The following is a 20,999-nucleotide window of genomic DNA, read 5'->3' as shown; positions in this document are numbered from 1 at the left end:
AGGGCAGTTTAATTTGAAAACCACTTTCATATTAACCTCGCGAGTCAGATGGACCCAAGGGAGGTTTATGTCCATCTTGTCAAAGTGTGTCATAATATTGAATATACAGTACCAGTAGCAGGTTCGTTCAGTGTCCTCTTGAAAACGGAATTCGAGTGTAAAGGCACCCGTGAAACTTTGGGCCCTGTTTTTGTGCCCAAATCAAGTCTAACGCAAAGTGCAGATGCGCATGGGGGGAGTTTTCTTTCTTTTGGTATTTTCGTCGACAGGTGCAGATAGAAATGGTTGTTTGCGCTGTTGTGGGAGTGAACACAGCCGACTTGATTCACAGCCAATCAAAGCGTCTCCCCTCATTCCCTTTAAATTCAGCGGAGAAGGGGTGCGCGCACTACATGGCATAAGCATAACGGACTCGCTGGAGTCCGTGCAGGAGATCGTGTACAGAAGCTGTCTGCCTGCGTCTGGATCACATCCACCTAAATCTCATTACAGCACCCGCGCCAAACCTTAGACCTGGTTTCATCTGGTCTAAAGTGTAGTCTACTTTCTGTCACTAAATTATCATGTGGGGGCGTGTAGTAAAAAATGCCCTCCATCCACCGTAACGCCGCAGCATTACTCTGTGAAAGCAGAGCCCTCTAAGTTCCAAACACATTCAACTCGACAATGCCGCGAGTAATCTATCCATCCATCCATTTTCAATACCCATTATTCTGGTCAGGGTGACGGGAGGCCAGAACCAGTAACAGCTGACTTTGGGGCGAAAGGCGGTCTACACCCTCGACTGGTCGCCAGTCTGTCGCAGTCTACATGAGACAAACAACCATTCACTTTCAACATTCACATCATCACTGAGTGGGAACTGAACACACCCAAATCATGCAAATGTACCACTGTACCATCAGTGACCTGCCACAAATAAGAATAAATGGCATCAAACATGGGGAGAAAAAGTACCCATCAAAAAGATGAAATGCAACCTAGAAAGGTCAGCCATTTTGTGCTTCAACATGGCTGCTCATATATTGCAATGTAAAGCACCCCCCACCCCCATTTTCAGCTCTACTATGCACTGCCTCACTCTCACACTTAAAATGCCAATTTGTCCTGGACTCAATGCTATCAGCTCTGCCATTACTCCACATTTACAGCAGAAATCATCTTCTCATTCACTGCTCTTCCATTTCTCTCCACCCCCCTCCTTTTCTTCCTCTCATGTTCTCATCGTCTCCAACCTCTCCTTGCAGTTGCAGCCTGCCTCTACTTCTCTCCCCTCTCTTTCTTCAGAGGGCCTTGGCATCGCTCGCGCCCCGGCAGTCTAATTGGGCATTCTGCCTGAGACAAGGGCCTCATTAAGCAGTAATTACACACATGTTGTTTTCGGCAAACATCTCTATTTGGATTGCTTTGCATAGTAATTGTTCAGCGGGGACCACTGCTTGCGATGTTTCCCTGCATGACACGTGGTGTGCAGCGAGAGAGGAATAAAAAAGGATTTGAGAGAGTAATAATAGGATGTGGAAGAGAGATAAATTGGGAACTTGGGAAGAATGCATACATAAAAGGATAATAGGGAAGACTAAGGTAGACGGCCAAAAAGGATGAAGGTGAGACCCTAAATTGAGAGAGACGATAAATAATAGGGATTTGTGTGAGAGGAAAGGTGGTGGAGAGTGAGGAAGTAGATGGGGAAGAAAGTAGCGCAGATAGCGAGGCCCACAACTAGGTCATGCCTCGCAATCATCGACAAAGCTCAGTGTCTCAAAGCTAATGAGGCCGCAAGGTGGAAGTAATGCTAACTAGGATATCCAAGGAAAACGTGGAATATGCACACCGCGCTAATAGCGCGACACACTGCTCGGAGCATTTCATCCAGTCACAGGTGAGACGGAGGGCGGCCGAGTGACGGACATGCATACAAGCTCGGGTTTGATTGATGGACAATACATAAGCTCCACAGAAAACCTTGGAGGCAACATCTGTTTGTGATGGGGTTGGGTACAGAGCGAGAGAGAGAGAGAGAGAGAGAGAGAGAGAGAGAGAGAGAGAGAAAGAGAGAGTGTGTGTGTGTGTATGTGTATGTGTGTGATGCATCTGTTTTTTATGTCTCTTTCCAGTGAAGTCCCACTGTCAGATGAATATTATTATTTTTCAAACTAATTAAACTTTTATCGCCATGTGCACGGTACAAAGACTGTTACGTATGCCCCGGATTAAATTATTCAACAAAGTAGTCTAAAATGCACACAGCAGCTGCCACATTATAGTTTTGCTGCATTTTTTTTTTTTAAAAATCACATTAACAATCAGCCTGTAATATAGCATTACATTAATTACAATGCAATACGTGCTTTCATGGAAATCATATCTTTTATTCATATTATCTATGAATAGTACAAGTGTTGCTATGTGAGAAATTTTAATTTCCAGCAACAACTAAACTGAGACAAAGTTATCATGAATAGTGCATACTTCCATGCCATGGTAGTGTCGTTATAATTACTGTTGTGCATCTGAGGGAACAGAAGCACAACAAACACACAACTAATGTCATCGTTTTGAATTGGTTTACATTTCCGACACCACTTATATATTAGGTATCGTATTTAATGTGACCGGCTATATCTCAGAAGTCGGATTGAATTCGATCTGTGAACTACACGTCCATCAACATTCAAGCTAACATTTTATACATATGTCATATACTGCTGTATATGACATATGTATAAAAGGCACATAAAAGCAGGGTCTATTACTGGTACAGTTGTACTTTAAACTCATTCTACATCAAAGTGGATCATGGCTATGGCAATAAAGGTGGAGAAAAAGTACAGTTTCTTAACATTCAACAAACTTTTAGAACTTTTCAATGTATATAAGAGAATCTCAAGCAGAATGGGTAATACTTGTGACTTTAAAAGCCTTTTCCAGCACACCAAGTCTCTAAAAATAATTCTCTCACCGAGCGGAATTAATAAACCCAGAACAGAACAGTACATAGCCATTCTGTGAAGAAAGGGGTGTGGTGGTGCTGCTGCTGGTGCTGTGGTGTGGTAGAAGGGGTGGGGATGAAGGGGGGCGGGGGGGAGGGTCCTCATGCAATATGCATGCCTGTTTGAGCACCCTCCTTCCTCATCTTCACCCTCTTCTCTTGATTTCTCTTTCTACATCTCTCACTCGCTCCCTCTTTCTGTGTTCAATTAAGCTGCAGGAGAGACCGAACAAACCTCAATGTGAGACAATGTGCCCCTGAATTTTGATGTTTCCCAACACACACACGCACACACACACTCAAAATATAAGAGGGGAGAATGCAAAAAAAAAAAAGACAGCAAGTTGCAAGACTAGAAAGACTACAGTAACAATCCTGCCACCACACCACTAGCAAACAAAGAAGATGGAAAATGCATGCAAATGCGCACACGCACACACGTAAAAACACACACATGGACACAAAATTGTAAAGTAATGTAACAGTGTACCTGTATTTATTACTTCATTATTTACATTTCTGTCAACTTTTCACTTTTACTCCTCTACCCTACGGGTCCCCAACTACCGGGCCGCAGGCCACTTTGGAGCGGGCCGCACAGATGAAAGAAAAAGAAAAAAGGGGATCTCCGTTACTTCCATCTATGACTAACTCTTTTCGCATGTCAAGTTGTCTCCCTCGCGTATCGCTAATATTAAATGCACAAGCTAGCAAATGAGTAAAATAAACAGACGTAATGACATACTGTCATTTTCGCCGTGCGGACAGAAGATAACATGAAAACGCCACAAAGAAATCAATCCATTCAAGTTAGGCTCGCCACGGCGAGGCTGCTGCGCATGCAAGCATTTCCTGACCTGTACTACAAAGACCAAAATTCCTTGCGGATTGTGCAAGAGCATGCACAGAACTGGAACCAATGCCACGTTCGAAGGAGGTAATCCCATTCCGTTTTCATGACAAAATATTTGGGTTAGTAATCCAGAGGTTTTACTCACCAGAATACTGACAATATGTGTGTTTTAACAAGTTTAGTCACTGCATGTAAACATAGTCAATGCTAGGAGACGGTAATGAAATGAGACACAGGTAATCAGGAAGTCCTTATTTGGGCGTACTTTGTGCGTGTCTCTTTCTGTCTCTCTCTCTCTCTGTCACTCCTTTTGACTTGAGAACAGTAGACCGCAGTGTTACGTGATTTCCAGGCTAACTATAAAGGCTAAAATTAAAATAAAATTTAAATGTATGAATACCTAACTACATTTAATATCAGAAAAAGGGTTTTTTTTCTACTTTTGCTCAAGTAATAGTCAACAAGATGACTTCGACTTCTCCGAAAGTTGTGTTCTGTTAAGATACTTATACTTTTACGTATGTATCCAGCGGCATAGCCAGAAACTTTTCAGCGGGGTGCCCTGGGGTGGCTGCGCATGCATCCGTCAATCTTTAACATACCAGCCACAGTCAGGAAATACAATTCACACAAATCCAGAACAATACACAACACACTCATAATCAAGAAGGAACAAATGTAAGTAAAAAGCAACATTTTGCTGATCTTCATGAACTCGATAATTTCCATTTGCTTTGCAGTGGCTTTGCTTTTGTGCATCTCATAATCTTCTTCAATCTCATGCACGGATTCGCTAGCTAACCGCCAATCAGAGTGATCAATTGACAGCCGGCGCCATTTGGCATACTATGAGCAATGGCTCATTCATTCAAATCATGTCGATAAGCACAACGGCACTAAAGTCTCGTCATGCTTCACAATTCTAAATGTTGCTTTTTACTTTGTTTATTCTTGCTTGTATTATGAGTGTGTGTGCAAGATTGGAATATGTGTGCATTTTACTTTATGAAACCATGACTGTGAATTGTATGATAAACAATTACTTGCCTGCCATGTTAATTGATTGCTATGGTGCAGAACGAACGATTTTGATTGATGGCGACTATAAGAGTGGAATGTACTTTACTTAAAACAGACGACTTTAAAGTTTGCATTCAGATTAATTGTAGATTCATTCTTTAAATATGTAGTTAATATTAAAAAAAAAAAATACTCCAAAAATACTGCAGCCGTGTGAAAAAGGTGGAAAAATCACAGATATCAAAATGTTCCCCTACGTATAGGGCCCTTGTCGCCCTGCAAGTATCGCTTTCAAGTTTTATATACAAGAGTGCACACACACACACAAAGCCTGGCAGGGGTGTTAAACTCATATTTGTGGTGGGCCACACTGCAATTACGGCTTCCCTCTACGGGTCTTTATGATTGTGCAACCAAATAAATGTTTAACCATCTCATCTTATTATTACATATACACAACAAATTGATGGATTACTAGCATTGAAATCAAATAGGATAATAGTTTGTTCAACTATTGCTCAAGTGACTGTAAATAGCACAATAAAAGAAATATTGCAAAATATCAACATTATTATTTATTATACATGACAATTTGAATTTTTTTGGAAAGACTTTCGCAAGGATCAGTCGACACGCGTGATTTACTTTTGGGGGCTACATAACGGACTGTGGCGGGCCGGATCGGGCACCCAGGACATAAGTCTGACAACTGTGCTCTACAGCTTGTGGCCATGGCGTCACATGCTGTTGTTGCTGTAGTTAGATAAGTGAAACAGGGCCTCTTCCTGGTTTGACATCACGCCACACGCACCTAAAACACACCCACACTCCGAATACAGCTGGACCTGACTGCCACACAACAAAAGTCCTACGTCTTGTAAATTGACTCATTTTTACCGGCTTTGTATTCATATGCAAAAAGTCACAATATGTTTATGGAGGCAAATTGGTTAATCGACAGCATTCCTAACTTGATCAGATATGGGACAAGATAAAGATGATTTACCGACTTTGTGTCATCTTGGAAACTATTAAGTGAGCAGGTCAAGGGTCTGTTGTTCAGTGTAAAAGCTAGAACCCCCCCCCCTAAAAAAGACATACTTATTCTAAATTTTGAACTGTTCCAAAAGCACCCTCAAGTGACATGTCACTCACAAAAACAGCACATCCCCTATCAGAAGCTGGGGAAAAACATTTAACACCCACAAAAAACAAAATACAGGTTTCAACCACTTCCGACACCACCGATTTAAAAATAAAGATGGTTGCAGCTCTCATTCATCCGCTTTCTGTTACAGGGGAGCAGCCACAAACGCATCCAACTTTCAACTGCAGCGCTAGTGACAGAAGTAAAGCAAGACTGAGGAGAACGCTTCTGTTTCCACTCTGAACTCGTGTTCAGTGAGCTAATGAGCTCTCATCAGAACCGATAGGACCTCAAACTATTTTAGTGCAATTCAAAGCTTCGAGGTTGTCCCCCCTCCCTCCCCCCACCACCACAAAACAAAACATGTAATACATAACTTGTATTTGAAATGCAAAACCAAAGAATTGAGTCATTACTGCACAACATGCATAATTCCGACAATTATTCACGTTTTGCGACCCAATGAGACTTTGATTGCTTAGCAAAGTACCAGCTGAAAAGGAGGCAACAACATTTATTTCACCCTTGTTTTCAAATCAATGCATGGTGCACTGGCTAGTATAAAATAGCATACCTATGGTTGTCATAGCAACCAACACATCTCATGCTGTGATAGGAGAGTCGCGTGCAGTCCTTGTACAAACTTAGTCACCCAATAACAGATCAGACATGTTTTACCTCCAGTTGCTTCGTCTTCTGTTAGCATTTTGTACATTCCTTCATTGGCTGGAAGACAAATGTAGTGTTTTTAACAGCACCTGACATCTCAACTTGGGCCAAAAATGAAATGAAGTCATTACGCTTTAATGTTAGTCCCCCCCAAGAGAGTCACACTCAAAATGCTTTCATTTGACATTTACGTTTCATTTTGACACAGACCCAAGTTGAAAGGGGAAGTCAACCCCCCCACCCAAGTTATTTGCAATAATATGTTCTATGAGCCGTCACTAGGCTAAACATGGCATTCTGAATAATATTTTCTTTGTGGACTGTGAGTTAAGCAGCAAAATGCACCCGTTTTTAGCCATCTCAGTGTGCAGCCATTTTGTCACTTCTGTTGACTGAAAATGACTTCACAGTTGCACCGGGCTCAGGTAACGACCAATCACGGCTCACCTGTTTTCTGAAGCTGAGACATGATTGGTCGTTATCTAAGCCCTGAGCAACTGTGATGTCATTTTCAGTGGCAAAACGACCACCCCCTGAGATGGCTAAAAACGTCTGGATTTTGCTGCTTAACTCATAGTCCACAAACACAATATTAATCAGAATGTCATGTTTAGACTAGTGGGCCTGCATAAAACATATTATTGTCAAGAAAATATTTGGGTTGACTTCCTCTTTAAATATGTATCCAAATATGGCGTTTAATGGGTGCATTTTCAAGTTGTAGTATACAGTACTTTTTCTATATTCCAGAGACTCGAGAAGTTTTACATTTCCCAACTCCAAGTTGGAGATGCAATGGCACCCAACCAAATGCAGGTTTCCAAATCAGTGTTGACTGACTTGAGCAAAACAATAACGCCACTCTACACAGACACTTTACAGTATTGCTGATAAAAGACTTATCACAACCTGGATATGCCACTCCTCTCTCTATGAATTTATTCAGTCAAACGTTGGATTCAAAACATTATGTTTGTATTTAGGATTGGTGTCAAGTCAGATTATCCATTCACAAACCCATCAGATATTATCTTATCGCCTTTGTCAGCTGTGTTTTTACTTCATGTGTGACTGGAACAATTTAGGCTTTAGGCTTTTGTTATTCCTTTCAAGAGTGAATTGATGCTTTGGACAAATGCCCCACTGTCTGTTCAACTCTATGTACAATAAGCACAAAGCAACCATGCTACCTCTCTCCATCGGACCATGAGAAATAATGTGTGCTTCAAAGATATAAAAGAAAAACAAAACGCAAAAAAATACAAGACTGCTCAAAGTGCTATCCCCACAGCCACGGTGGATAATCGATAACCGCGTGCTAACCGGCCGAAACACCTGAACAGCTTCAAGCGCAGCAGCATCACATGCAACGAGCTGGGCCCAGCAGGTGCAGGATAGTGCTATATTTAACGACATGGGCGCCACTAGGAAGTAAGTAGTTATTCCACCAGTCTGCCTGGCGGTTACACATTCTGAGGTGAGAGTGTGTGTGTGTGCAGGTAAGTGTGTACACGTGCGCCCATACAATACTGTATGTTGTTGAGGTTTCTCAGGAGAGGATGCAGCACACAAGGCACTAAATGAGGTAAACAGTGATGAGGAGGAGATAAAGGGCAGAGTGAATGTCACATTAGCCCAAGCCCTTTGCCTCAGTGAACCGCAGCATCAGATAACTAACTGCAGCTAGGAGGGGGGGGGGGAAGTCTGGTTTCCTCCATCATATAATTGGTTATCTCATTGCAATCTACTGCTCGCTGCCTCTGCGCAGAATAGCAAAGAAGCAAAAAGAGTTTGACAGTTGTGGTAGTGACAACGACAAATGATTACAAGCACAGGGAACACTCATCTACTTCCATAAGTGTTTCCCTTGTCTGTTCGACACTTTACAAAACGAGGAACTTTTGCCCTATCCATCAACAATAACAGATGGAATCAAACACTATTTGTGCATTTGAATGGAAACAATATTGCAATATGTTCATAAGTCACACTGAATGCCCGAGAGATATTGTTTGTTCTCTGCTCAACAATTCCTTGCCACATTTTGAATTAACAACTAAATAATAATGTAAACATTTACAAAAAATATCTTTTACAGGTATAAAGTCTGTGCTTATTTTCACGCATGTGCTTTTAAAATTACATACTAGAACATTGAATATAAATTCTGGTAGGTGTGCCTTCCTTCCAATACAAGCAACATATAACTGTGGGGACTATTTGCAGCGGAAAGAGTACAACAGCCCAGTCATAAGTCAGCTAGCGTATCGACGTGAAAAAATTGGGCCAAATTTAATGTCTTAAGATGTACCGTTTAATGAAGGCATATTCATTTGTTCCAGGCTCAAACTGCTTCCACACATACACACACACACTCAAAATTATAGATAAGTTAACCACAGTGCAATAAAATAAAACTAAAATTACTCATTGAAGATAACTGAGAAACACGTAATTGAAAACGGGACTGGGAAGTGTTGGCTGTCTTTTATAGGTATTCAAACACAATGTAGTTTACAATAAGAATACATTTACATTAGCAAATGCTTGTATGTATGTGATTGATATTTATTTGATTTAGAGGTGCAACGATTAATCGATGAATTGACAACTAATGGATTATCAAGTTAATAAATATTTTTTATAATTGATGAATCATTCAGATATCTTTTTTTAATTTAAAATTCTCAAAATGTTTGCTCCTTAATAGTAAATATTATCCAATTTCCATATTCCTCCATGAAACTGGAGTGATATTTGTGTTGACCCAAAATAAAACATTTTGCTTTTACTTTGTAAAACATTGATCAACATTTTTTGCCCATTTTTGGGATGTTACAAACCAAACCAGTAACTGAGTCATAATCAATGTATGTTTGTGCATTTTTTGCATTTTCTGCACTGTCAATTTGAAATAATGGCATGTTTTAATTAAAGAGTTGCAAATTAAAACATGTTTTTAAAATCAGGTTCATTGATTAATCAGCAAAATAATCGACAAATTAATCAAATAATCACTAGTTGCAGCCCTAATTTTACCAAATACCTCATACTGTATGGGAGCGGCATGGCTCAGTGGTGGAGTGGTTGTCTCCGAATCTGAAGGTGGTGGGCTCGATCCTCAACCATGTGACCATGTCAAAGTGTCTTTGAGCGAGATACTGAACCCCCATTTGCTCCTAGTGCTGCGTCATCAGTAGGTAAATGAGGAAACTGTGTTTATCGCTTTAAGGTAGAAAAGTGCTTTACAAATGAACGCCCATTTGTCTATGTCACAGTAAAATACATTTTGGGGTCTATGATTCATGACACTTGATCATTGAGATTCTCAGTGAGTTAATCCCTCAAGAGATTTTCGACCATCTCGAAATTGTGTTTAGCTGTGATTGTGACTGTAAATGGTTGTTTGTCGATGTGTTTCCTGGAAGTTCCCTGATTGACAGGTCAGCTGGGATATGCTCCAGTTCACCCGACCCTAAGAGGACATGTGCAATAGTAAATGGAAGGATGGATTTTAAGACTATTAATAGGGATGGGCATTCAACTACATTTTTTTTATTGACTAGGGGAAAAAAATGACCAAAAACCATTTAATTTTATAAATGCAATTTTGGGGATTGGAGAATCTTTATCTGTGTTCTTTTTCCATGCCAGAATAATGCTACTTGGACAGGTAGCCATTAGCAGAGAAGTAGTTGAAGCTGACATCACAAAAACATAAATCACGTTGACTTCTTCAGACAGCAAATTAGTGGAACTGAATCAACAGCACCTCTGATGGTTGCAGGGCGGTAAAGCATTTCATTTTGGTATAACTGCTTCAAAGCAAGACTTTATCAATCAATCAATTCAACACAAACAACCTAACTTTTAATGTCAAGAATGTGTTCTATGCAGGCCCACTAGTTGAAAGACGGCATTCTGATTAATAGGGATGTTCCGATCAGGTTTTATGACACCGATACCGATCATGCATGAATGAGATCGACCGATACCGATTCCGATCACATGAAATATCTGTATACTTTTCCATTTATTTATGGTGACTGCTATTATGCAATATTATCAGAAAAAAAAAACAGCCATATCATTGCCGTAATTTTGACAAAAATCTATAAATATTTTCAAAAGCATGAAGAAATACAAAACCGTTGATGGCAAAATACAATAATTACTCAATCACAAAGATAAGTGAAAAACTTACATTTACCAGCTTTTAGTACCACAGTTTTTAACAGATCAAAATAGTCAGTCTCAAAAGACGTCATTATGCAAAAAGTCAAATAAATAACATGCCACCTAAACATTGCATGGTTCAGAATATAATCGAAGTAGGAAAAATAGTCACATACAGGCTTCACTTCAATGATTTCCTAAATTGAAACGACTCAGGAACTTTATTGTCTTGTGCATAGACAAACTATGTTGTGCATTTGTCAACAAGAAAAAAGTCACCGTTAATCTATTTGTGAATTATAAAATGATATAGTGGGTCTGTTGCCCACAAGTGACCTACAATGCATCTCCCTGTGGCAATAATGCCACTTATACTGCGCCGTGTCCGCCTTGACTTTATTCAATGCAGTGAGCCTCGTAAACTCACCATTGCTTGCTCTTCAAATGTCGGATTAAGTTGGTTGTGTTGAAACTTTTGGCCACACCCCCCGCGCGTGGTACCTTTTCATGGCATATACAGTATTACAAGATGCAAACTCCACACACACAGCAGACAATGCTATGTTCACACCAACTGCTGTGGGAGCATTTCTGGCGGCGCGCAGTCAATGTAGCTTGCGCGGGCGGGCGCTGTTGCGTTGCGGGGCGGCGCGAGTGATACTTTTGGATCGATGGTACGTCATCGCTTATTAAACAAATCAACTTTTATTTTTTTTAAGAGTTTTTACAGTGGCTCTGTTTGGCTGTGCGACGTAGTATGCCCGATGCTGATTGGCTGCCGCGAGGCGGAATGGCCAAAAAGTTGACTTGTTTTACACGCGACGAATAGGGCGAATGGACAGATTTTCGGTGCTTCCCCCGCGAGCTACATTGACTCCAATTGAAACGCGCCGCCAGAAAGGTTCCCACCGCAGTTGTTGTGAACGTAGCAGCCGCGCCTCCGCAACGAGCAGAGGGGGAGGGACGCAACACAGCTGTAGGCTGCAAAGCATGAGCTGCGGGTGATCGGATGTTTTGATCGGCAATAAAAGGCTTTGATCGAATATCCAGATCACGTCATTTTTCACGAAAATCGACCGATCGTGATCTGTGCCCGATCGATCGGAGCATCCCTACTGATTAATATTGTGTTTGTGAGTTATGAGTTAAGCAGCACAATCCACCCCTTTTTAGCCATCTCAGGGGGCGGCCAACGACCAATCACGGCTCAGCTTCAGAAAACAGATCAGCCGTGATTGGTTGTTACCTGATCCCTGAGAAGTTGTGATGTCATTTTCAGTCGACAGAAGTGACAAAAAGGCCGCCCCCAGAGATGGCTATTCTTGCATAAAAATATGTTTGGGTTGACTTCCACTTTAAAGATTAATCTGGCATTCTTTCTTTGTTAAAACAATTAGCATACTGCTACCAAGGTCAGAAAGAAAAATCTAATCAAAACAGATTGCTATTTTTGGATGACCAAAAAACTGATACTCCTTTGTAGAATAATTGTGTTCCCACAAGTCTGCGTCACAATAGTTTGTGTGGTTTGTATTAGAAAGGTCTTTGTCAGCTATCTTCATTACAACTTGACATCATCATTTTAGGGTCAGGGCTGCGGGGCCAAAGGTCTCCAAACTACTGGGCAGCACAAACAGGAGAGGTTTTCATAGAGTGGCGCTTGGCTAATGTATCTCACCACAGCAGTGGGTAGTCTTTTCCTAGCTGGACTGATGCCTGGAGGGGGGGCAGAGTGGAGCCTGACCCCTCGATCACCCACACTGTACCGGGCCTGTGGTTTGAGAAAGAGAGACGGAGCGAGACAGAGAGAGACAGCAGGGAAAGGAACAAGAGGAGAGAGAGAAGACAAAAGTGGGGAAGGAAACGACATGGTGGGGCTTTAGTTTGCAAGGTACAAGCAGGGCATTAGTAAAGGAACATGTCAAGCCAAACAACCCCGACACACACACACACACACACACACACGCCCACACACACCAACCTTCTAAATCCTCCACATCCTTTACACCCTTCGTGCCCAACGCACACAAGCAAGGGAGGAGTAATGGCATGAGACAACACAGTGGTTCCACCTTGGGGGCTGGGTGGAGAATGGAGGTTAATGAGCTGACATCCCATCCGCCCAAAATACACGCCCCCCGCCCCATAACCACCCTTCACCCGTTCCCCTGCGCTCCTCCTCACACTGACAAGCAGATACACAAAACCCGACAAGGCAGCGGCACTGAGCCAAGACTGTGGAGACTAAAGGTGCATCGTGGAGCTTTGAGTGAACTCAGCATGCCGCTCGCAGCAACGACTGCTTTTGAACAACTGCAACTGCAGTCATTGTCTTGTGCAATCAGATTTAACTGCAATTCTCAGGGAAGCAGGTGTGCACCAGCCCATCGTTTTTGTAAGGCCGCAAAAACTAAACAGGATATGGCGAAACTTCACTGTCAAATCGGGCTATTGTGTACATGGTTCGAGGACATTCCTTTTGTAAAACACACATAATGGTGTTTAATGAAACCATTTAACAAATATAAGTCATGATTAACATCTGTATCATATCTGAACGTATTTCATCGTTGGGGAGTAAATAGCACTGTTGACAAATCCCTGCATGGCCAGTAGCCTATGAGCCACAAGGTAGCCCAAAAATAACTACCATGGGGCAAAAACCTAGCCGAATGGTTGATTACAAGAACACAAAAAATGTAGTCTAGAAATAGCTCCGAGATAGACAAATGTTTCCAATTCCGCAAACACGTCTCAAACTTGCTAAAACTGAGCACCCGAAAACATTGTTTACAAAAACTAGCCTTCAATTAGCTCAAAGCAGCCTGAAAGCAGACATTACTAACCTAAAACAAGCCTCAGTGTGGACTTGCTTTTATCTCACCAAAATTACCACTGCTGAATACAATCGAAAATGTGGCTGTCCTTGATCATTGGAATTTAAACTGTATGACCAGAAAAGTGGAGACCATTTTAAATGGGTAGCGCTCACTGCTAGCATGTACTGTATAATATTTGTTTGCCAGTGAGATATCCAATGACTAGTGGTGTAAAATCTATGTAAAGTATAATAACATAAAGCCTTGTTATTCATATATCACCATAATTTCATGTTGTTTTCCAGGTCAACAGTTGCATTACACTCCTACACAAAAGAGCGTGCAGAAAGGATACAGCCATCTACAAAACTAGAGTTACACTAAATGGAAAAAGCACAAAAGTAAAATAGCATCGTTAAAAAGAGCATTATCAAAAGCACATAGAGGATTGATGAAGTCACTAAATGGGTTGAAAAGCACAAAGAGGAAGTATTAGTTATCAGAGCCCACCGAGACAGTCTTAGGAGTGAGTCATTTGTGGGAAGACTTGTGCATTTTTAATATCCTTAAACTGAAGAGCCAGAAGAACACAATCGACATGAAATAATAACAGGCATTTCACCTTAGCACTATCCGGGCCTCTCAATTATTTACCACTAATGAATAGCCTTGGGCAATATTCATCTTAAGTACAATATCAACCATCCCAGAGAGGCTGAATCAGCATGCTGAAATACTTAAATACATTTACTCAATTATGCTCACTGTCCCTAACGCCAAAGAGACAAGCGTGTACAAGCTTTCTCCCTCCCCACCACTAGCACCCCCGCAAACGACCATCTGCTCACAGTCAAGCAGGAGACTTCAAGGAAACAAGCACAACAACACTGGTGCTTCATTCAAAGAAGCAACAAGACTTTTTATTTATTTATTTATTTGTTTTTGTTTTGGGGGGGGGGTCCATTCCAGCTTGTAGTGTAAGAAGACGACACTGATCATTACTGCCGAATGATTGTTTGACTAATATCACCATCCAATGCAGCGTCTTGTGAAAACAGACATACATTAGGAATGGAATATGGCAATATTTGTCCAAAATCTGAAGTTAACGACTTTTTAATATGAGGTCAATCTCATTATTTCCCTCCTCCGTGTGCTGTCGACATGGCGCATATGACCAATGTTTTTACACATCGCGGAGCCCAACGTTGTCACTTTGTTTTGATCAACCAAGTGTCGATTCCAATGAGCAGTGTAAAATATGTGAAAACATGAAAATGTACAAGTACGACATACATTGACAGATTTACATTTGTAATTCAATAAAAGTGTTAACTGGACAGATAAGCTTGCATTGGGAAAAAAAAATATTTATGCTTGAAGTGAAAAAAAGTCTGTTTCTACAAGTTTTCCCTTCTACCTTAGCTAGCACGCTATGGTATACATTTTGTTGTTGTATATACAGTATGTTTATCGCTGTATAGAGAGACACTTGATGCCATCACTGGGAAAATATTGCAGAAATATGGAATGATGTGTGACTTCATGATTCCCACCACCATTAGATGTGGCTTTCAAATGATCACTGCCAAGTGCAAAGAACTGCTTGACAACCTTCAGTATATAAACATCAACCCTGTGCATGTTAATAGACACCGCCATCTGTTACGTTCATCTATAAGCAACAACTTGTGCTTGTATGCACTTATACTTCAATCTGTGCTGATTGTTAGCCTTGCTGATTACTTGACAAAGCACGAAATACTCATGCAGTTTCAAAAAGACAAAAAAAGGAAAATACTGTATATGAGGCAGAAGAAGGACTGCCAACTTGTTTGTGGCCTGCAAGAAGGAACGGAAAGGAAAGGAGTTCGGAACATTGGATGTGAGATTCTCCCATCCTTATAGAAAGTAAAGAGTTTTATCCAGGCTAAAAAAAAAAAGGTAGCACAAAAGTATCGCCGAATTACTTCAACTGTGTTAATAATTACTGCTGGACTGATTGTCTTGAGACTGTTTTCATCCTCAAGAACTGCATGTACTTTATTTTATTTACATCCATGTTAAACATATTTGCAGCATAGCTTTTCTTGGACCTTAGGAAAGACTTGTCTCAATCTCTACTATTTCCTTTTTTTTTGTGCACACAAAATCCACTCAAATAAGTAATGAGCATTGCAGTTTGGGATGACAAGGTTTGCTCATTTTCTATTTGTCAGTGTTTGGCTGTAAATATACCAAAATGGAATTACACTGCTGAGGATCTTGTTCCTAGAAAGCCTGTAAATAACGGCCAAGGAAAATAAAAATAAATAAATAAAAATAAATAAATTAAACAGAAAGGGAATGAGGGAGAGTTTGAAAGAAAAAAAAACATTCTATTTTCATTTCAACTGCTTTAGGGATTAAGGCTTGGGTTCTAGAAAAAAAATGCATTAAAATAATCCACCATTTGCATTTTTTTTTTATCTCACAAAGGAGGCAAACACACACACACACACACACGCGCGCTGGCACACGCACTAACCCACTGAGCCCCTTCCACCCTAACCCCACCTCACTTCTTCTCATCCTTCCCCTCCCCCATTCTGGGTCAGCACACATACAGACACGCGCAAACTCATATGCATGTCACACATACACAACTGTCATCATTAAATACACAAGGGCACACACGCGCGCGCGCGCGCAAACACGCACACGCACGTCGAGATCAACCTGCTGCCATCTGCTCTGTGCGCTCTGTACAATCGTGGCTGAATATATTATTCACTACAATATATCACATCACATTCCCTCAATGTCACAGCACCATACTGGAGAGGAGCGAGGGGAGGGGAGCAAAGAGCAAAGCAGCAATTGTACTCGGAGGGGTGGGAGAAAAAGGTACCACACACCAGTCGCAATGCCGGGCTCAATGCCCCTTTCCGGTCCCGTCCTATTTCCTACTTGTTTAGTCCCTTCGTCACAGGGTGAAGCACTACAATCCCAGTCCACACAATACACAGAGAACCCAACTCCTGTGTAACGTTAGCGCAGCCACATTAGGGTTTTGTTTATACTGCTATTGTTCTCTGTTGGTCTTTTCTGTTCTTTCAGCTCTCTGTCTGTGTCCTGTCAAACCTTGTTCAGTCTGACTGCATTTCCAATAAACATCCATCACAATGTATGTACCCTACGTAACCACAGAAGGAGTATATCAAACGGCCCTGTTGCACGGAAAAACATTCTGGCATTAAAAGGGATAAAGACACCTCATTCTGCTGGAAAAAAAAAAAAGGGAGTGAAAGACATGAGACAGTTGTGAGCGAAAATCAAAACCAGTTGTGCATTGTCTTGCTTATGTCGTTTGTTGAAAAATGAAGGCTGGCAGAGTGAGACAACTGACTGGACTGACAATTTGGAGCCAATCCAAGCAGAATTAGGCCTCAACTTCCATCGTCTATGACGACAGCATAACACACGAACTGTCGCATCTCACCTGATTTCAGCCAGCATCAGAGAATTAGCTCAGTGCGTGTTTGACCTTTTCTTGCGGCTTTTTGCCACACTTGTTCTGAAAGCATGGCCAAGTAAGTAAGCACATGTAGAACCTTTATAAAGCGTTAGCAAGTGTTTCAAAGTCCTAATAGTTGGAGATCACCAGTAGTCGTGGATGACTAAGAGGAAGTGTCAGTTCTGTTGAGCGATGTTTCCAGCTTCGAAGCTGTTTGCTTCCTGTTTTTGTTTCATTGCCGTTGGCTTGATAGGACTCTCAGACAGCATTTGTGAACAAAGGTCTTTGATTAGAAGCTTCGCTGACAGGTGTGCGTATGAGTCCATCTGTCTGGCATCAAGGAGCACTGAGTGATCATGTACGCGGCTATTTCAGCTCCTTATGCTAGCCACGAGTTATTTTGTTGCCATATGCTCACGCGTCAATTGAGGTGCAAAGGTAGACTGTTATGTCTGTGTTACATTTTGGCAGATTTCATTTATACTTTGTGTGACAGAGGCGATACATTCAGCTTTTTTTCACAATTTCAAATAATTCTGACGTGTGTCAATAGCATGTCTTTCTTCCAAATCATCCAAGGATCAAATATTGTAGCACATGTTTCACACTGCATTGTAGCCTTTCTGAAATTAGCCTGGCCTGAGTTTGTGGCCCTGTCTCAGTCAAATGAGATGGCACTCACCTGCCATCCTCTAAAATGGCACAATTACCAAGTATGGCCTACGTTACCATGATGCTAGTGGCAGAAAAAACTATTGGTGACATTTGTGTCTAAAGAAAAAACTAGAACAAACTAGGAAGGGCAAGTGAGCCCCAATAAAGACAGTAGAAGCATCAAGTGGATTTTCCCTCATTGAGGTGGCACTCCACTAAGATGCAAAGTTAGTTAAGTCGTGAGAAAAAACGTGTATGTGGTAAATGCCAAACTGCCAAACGTAAATTTCAGACCCTCCACCCTCTGTTGTTCATTCATGGCATATTGATAGACCGCATATTTCAGATCCAAACATTATTCCTATAAATGGCAGTTAAAAATGACAGTTGCATTTAGTAAACATTTTCTGCTGTGTTTGTTTACATCATTTGTCCCTGTTCTGTATTGCTTGCATGCACATTTATTTTTGGCAGAGCAGTGGGACAGAACAGCTGGCAAGCCCACACTTGTCTACCTACTGACCTGCTTTGTATTCACCTGCTATTCGGTCCAACATATTCTTTCCATTTAACTCTCTAGAGCCGCTGAGTGGCAATTAACCTTGCTGCAGGAAAGTCTTAAGCAAGCTTTCAAACTTTACAAAATGTCATGTCGGCTAAACCTATAAAAAAAAAAAGGAAATATTTTTAAGTTATGCGCCCGCACTAATATATTTTACAGTTTGGACAGGTGATAACTAGACTATTAAGGGGCATCTTGCTTGCCCAAACAGATCTTTGAAAAGGAACATGATGTGTGGAATTCCTCTCTCCCTTGCGATCATCATTTTTTCCCACCCTCCACACCTCCTCCATCCTCCACCCAGCTTTTCCCAGATGCTCCCGGCTCTTGTCTGTGTTTGGGCGACTGTGCGGGGTCACCGCCTGCCTTGTTCTCACACACGGAACACTAAATGTGCGTGTGTGTGTGTGTGTGTGTGTGCTCTCGACTGAGCGAAAGACCACACACATTGTACAACAATGTTTGTGTGCGTGCACAAGTGTGTCAAAAACAAGCGTGGGGATTTCTCCAAATATAAGAACCTTTTCCAGTGTGTGTGTATGTGTGTGTGTTCGTGTGTTGCAAGCTCAGTGCCAGGCCTCTTTAATGAGTCTGTCAGGCGCTGTTAGCGACGGCGTGCTCCCCTGGCTCAGCACACTCCTGCAGACACACTGTGATTAGCCGGGCCAACGGCACACCACCGGGCCAGATTAAACACTCACCATGCCGCCAGGGAGCGAACACACACACGCGCGCTTCAACACACACACACAGCTTCGTCACCATTGCGCCTATTAGCCAGCTCTGATACATTAACATGCACTTTCCCTCAGAACCAGGTGTCTAGCTCGCTAAAAGAGAAGAGAAAAAAAAGGCTGAAGTACAAACAAAATAGTAGCCTGCAGCGCTAGCAGAAGGTGCTAATATTTTGATAATAATCTGTCCATTTTTATTGAATCTCTCTCCGACGCTAATCTCAGAGCATCAGTCTGAATTAAGGTTACCCCCTCTGACTCCACCAGCCTTCTAGGGCTTTATTAAAGCGACATGATACACTAATTACAGGTAATTAGCCGTTAATGAGCGTCCTCGATGAATGGGCAGATAAGCAGATGAGGGGCATGCCCGAGGGCATGTCGTAATCGACTCCTCGAGGGCCTGATGGGTTTTACAGATTGACCGCTCAGACGTGATCTTCTAGATAAACAGAACCGACTTCCAGCAGAAGGACATCGTTCCGTAATACACGACATTGACTAAAGTATTTGGCCACTTCTACAACGGTTAGACGACTCTGAAGAAAATGTTGTTCAGTCATCCAGAAGGGCATTTGCATTTATAGTTATAGTTCTACTCGAAGGTGTTTGATAGGCTTGAGTGTAGTGATGGGCGGATACCAGGTATCTGTATCGGGCTGATACCAGCCTTATTTAAAAGTAGGGCTGGCACAAACGATTATTTTGCTAGTCGACTAATCACTAAGAGTATTCGTGATTAGTCGACTAATCGGATAATATATCAAACGCGGCAAATCGCAGCAGCAAGCTGCTGCTCTTATAATAGGCATCATTCGATTACAGCTTGAATTCTTTATGTACAAACTAATCATGAAGACAAGATGATAGTACATTCAACTCGTATTAAACTCAACTCAAGCCATCATTCCTGACATGTTTATCAATAAGGGAGCGACTTAAATTGATGGTGATACTCTGGCCTTAAAACTTTTAGCTGTAATACTTTAGTGCATTTTAAAATGGAACCAAAACTATACACTATGCAGAGTTGCACTAATACAGTGAAATTATCTATGAATACAAAAAGAAGTACTTGTATTCATTTTTCACTCTGGGCACCAAGACTTTATTTTTTTTTATGGAACGTAGTGAAATCAGAGGAGTAAATTTGGAGAATACTCTGTGCTAAAGAAAACTAAAATAAACCCTTGTATTGGTTTTTACTTTTGTCTTAATTGAAACTGTATCGAAAAGGTTTTGTTTTTCTTCACTAGTATGCATCATTTAAAAGTAGTAAATTGATCTACACAATCAAAATGTGGTATGCACCTGTAACAAAAAAAGGAAGGATATGAAATCAGGCATAAGGAAGGACCTCTTTTTTTGCACTATAACGTAGTATATTGCAACAAACTTAATTATGGGTTTTATTGTCATGTGATGCCGATGAGTGGCACATATGTTGTTCTTGTGTTGAGTGCTGTCATCTCCCAGTTCATGAACACATCACTCCGTTCGCGAGTGAGAGAAAGAGCAAGCGTGCGCTTCCTGCTTCAATCTCCACCACAGGCATAAACACACAGAGTTTTGGTTGTTAATAAATGCGAGTTTACTGAATAATGGCTGCTTAATCCATAGAAGATGCTACGATGTGTTAGCGTACCAAATAGGACATTGTGTTACAGCGTTACATCAAGCACATACGCGTGTGCTAACTGCAGCTAGCTTCTAGACACAACTGGGCCTATGTCAGATATGAAATCAGGCATAAGCCATAACTTGCTTCCTTTTTTTTTTTTTTAAATGATCCGGCATCCCCATCGTGCTGCCATGAAAGGCAGCTTTGCATGGTATTGAGTATATTTGGTGAAATGCGCCGTAACTTTCGGACTCTG

At 41.4% G+C, this 20,999-nt stretch overlaps 1 protein-coding gene across 2 annotated transcripts in view; it reads right to left on the bottom strand.

Moving 5' to 3' along the window:
- Window positions 1-20,999, bottom strand: part of LOC147152722 (TOX high mobility group box family member 2-like) — a 109,138-nt gene that overhangs the window by 57,122 nt on the left and 31,017 nt on the right. The window contains exon 2 of one of the 2 annotated variants that reach the window (XM_086051803.1): window positions 12,536-12,628. The exons of the other annotated variant lie outside the window; for it this stretch is intronic. Coding sequence (XP_085907929.1) covers window positions 12,536-12,628 — 93 coding nt within the window. The remainder of the gene's footprint in view (window positions 1-12,535; window positions 12,629-20,999) is intronic. 2 annotated transcript variants of the gene reach the window in all.

Source organism: Filicampus tigris, chromosome 1, assembly GCF_054856515.1.
Source record: "Filicampus tigris isolate MCC_2025a chromosome 1, RoL_Ftig_1.0, whole genome shotgun sequence".
NCBI classification, from domain to species: Eukaryota; Metazoa; Chordata; class Actinopteri; order Syngnathiformes; family Syngnathidae; genus Filicampus; species Filicampus tigris.
Note: the sequence above shows the minus strand (reverse complement) of the source record. Positions and strands in the feature narration are given on the sequence as shown.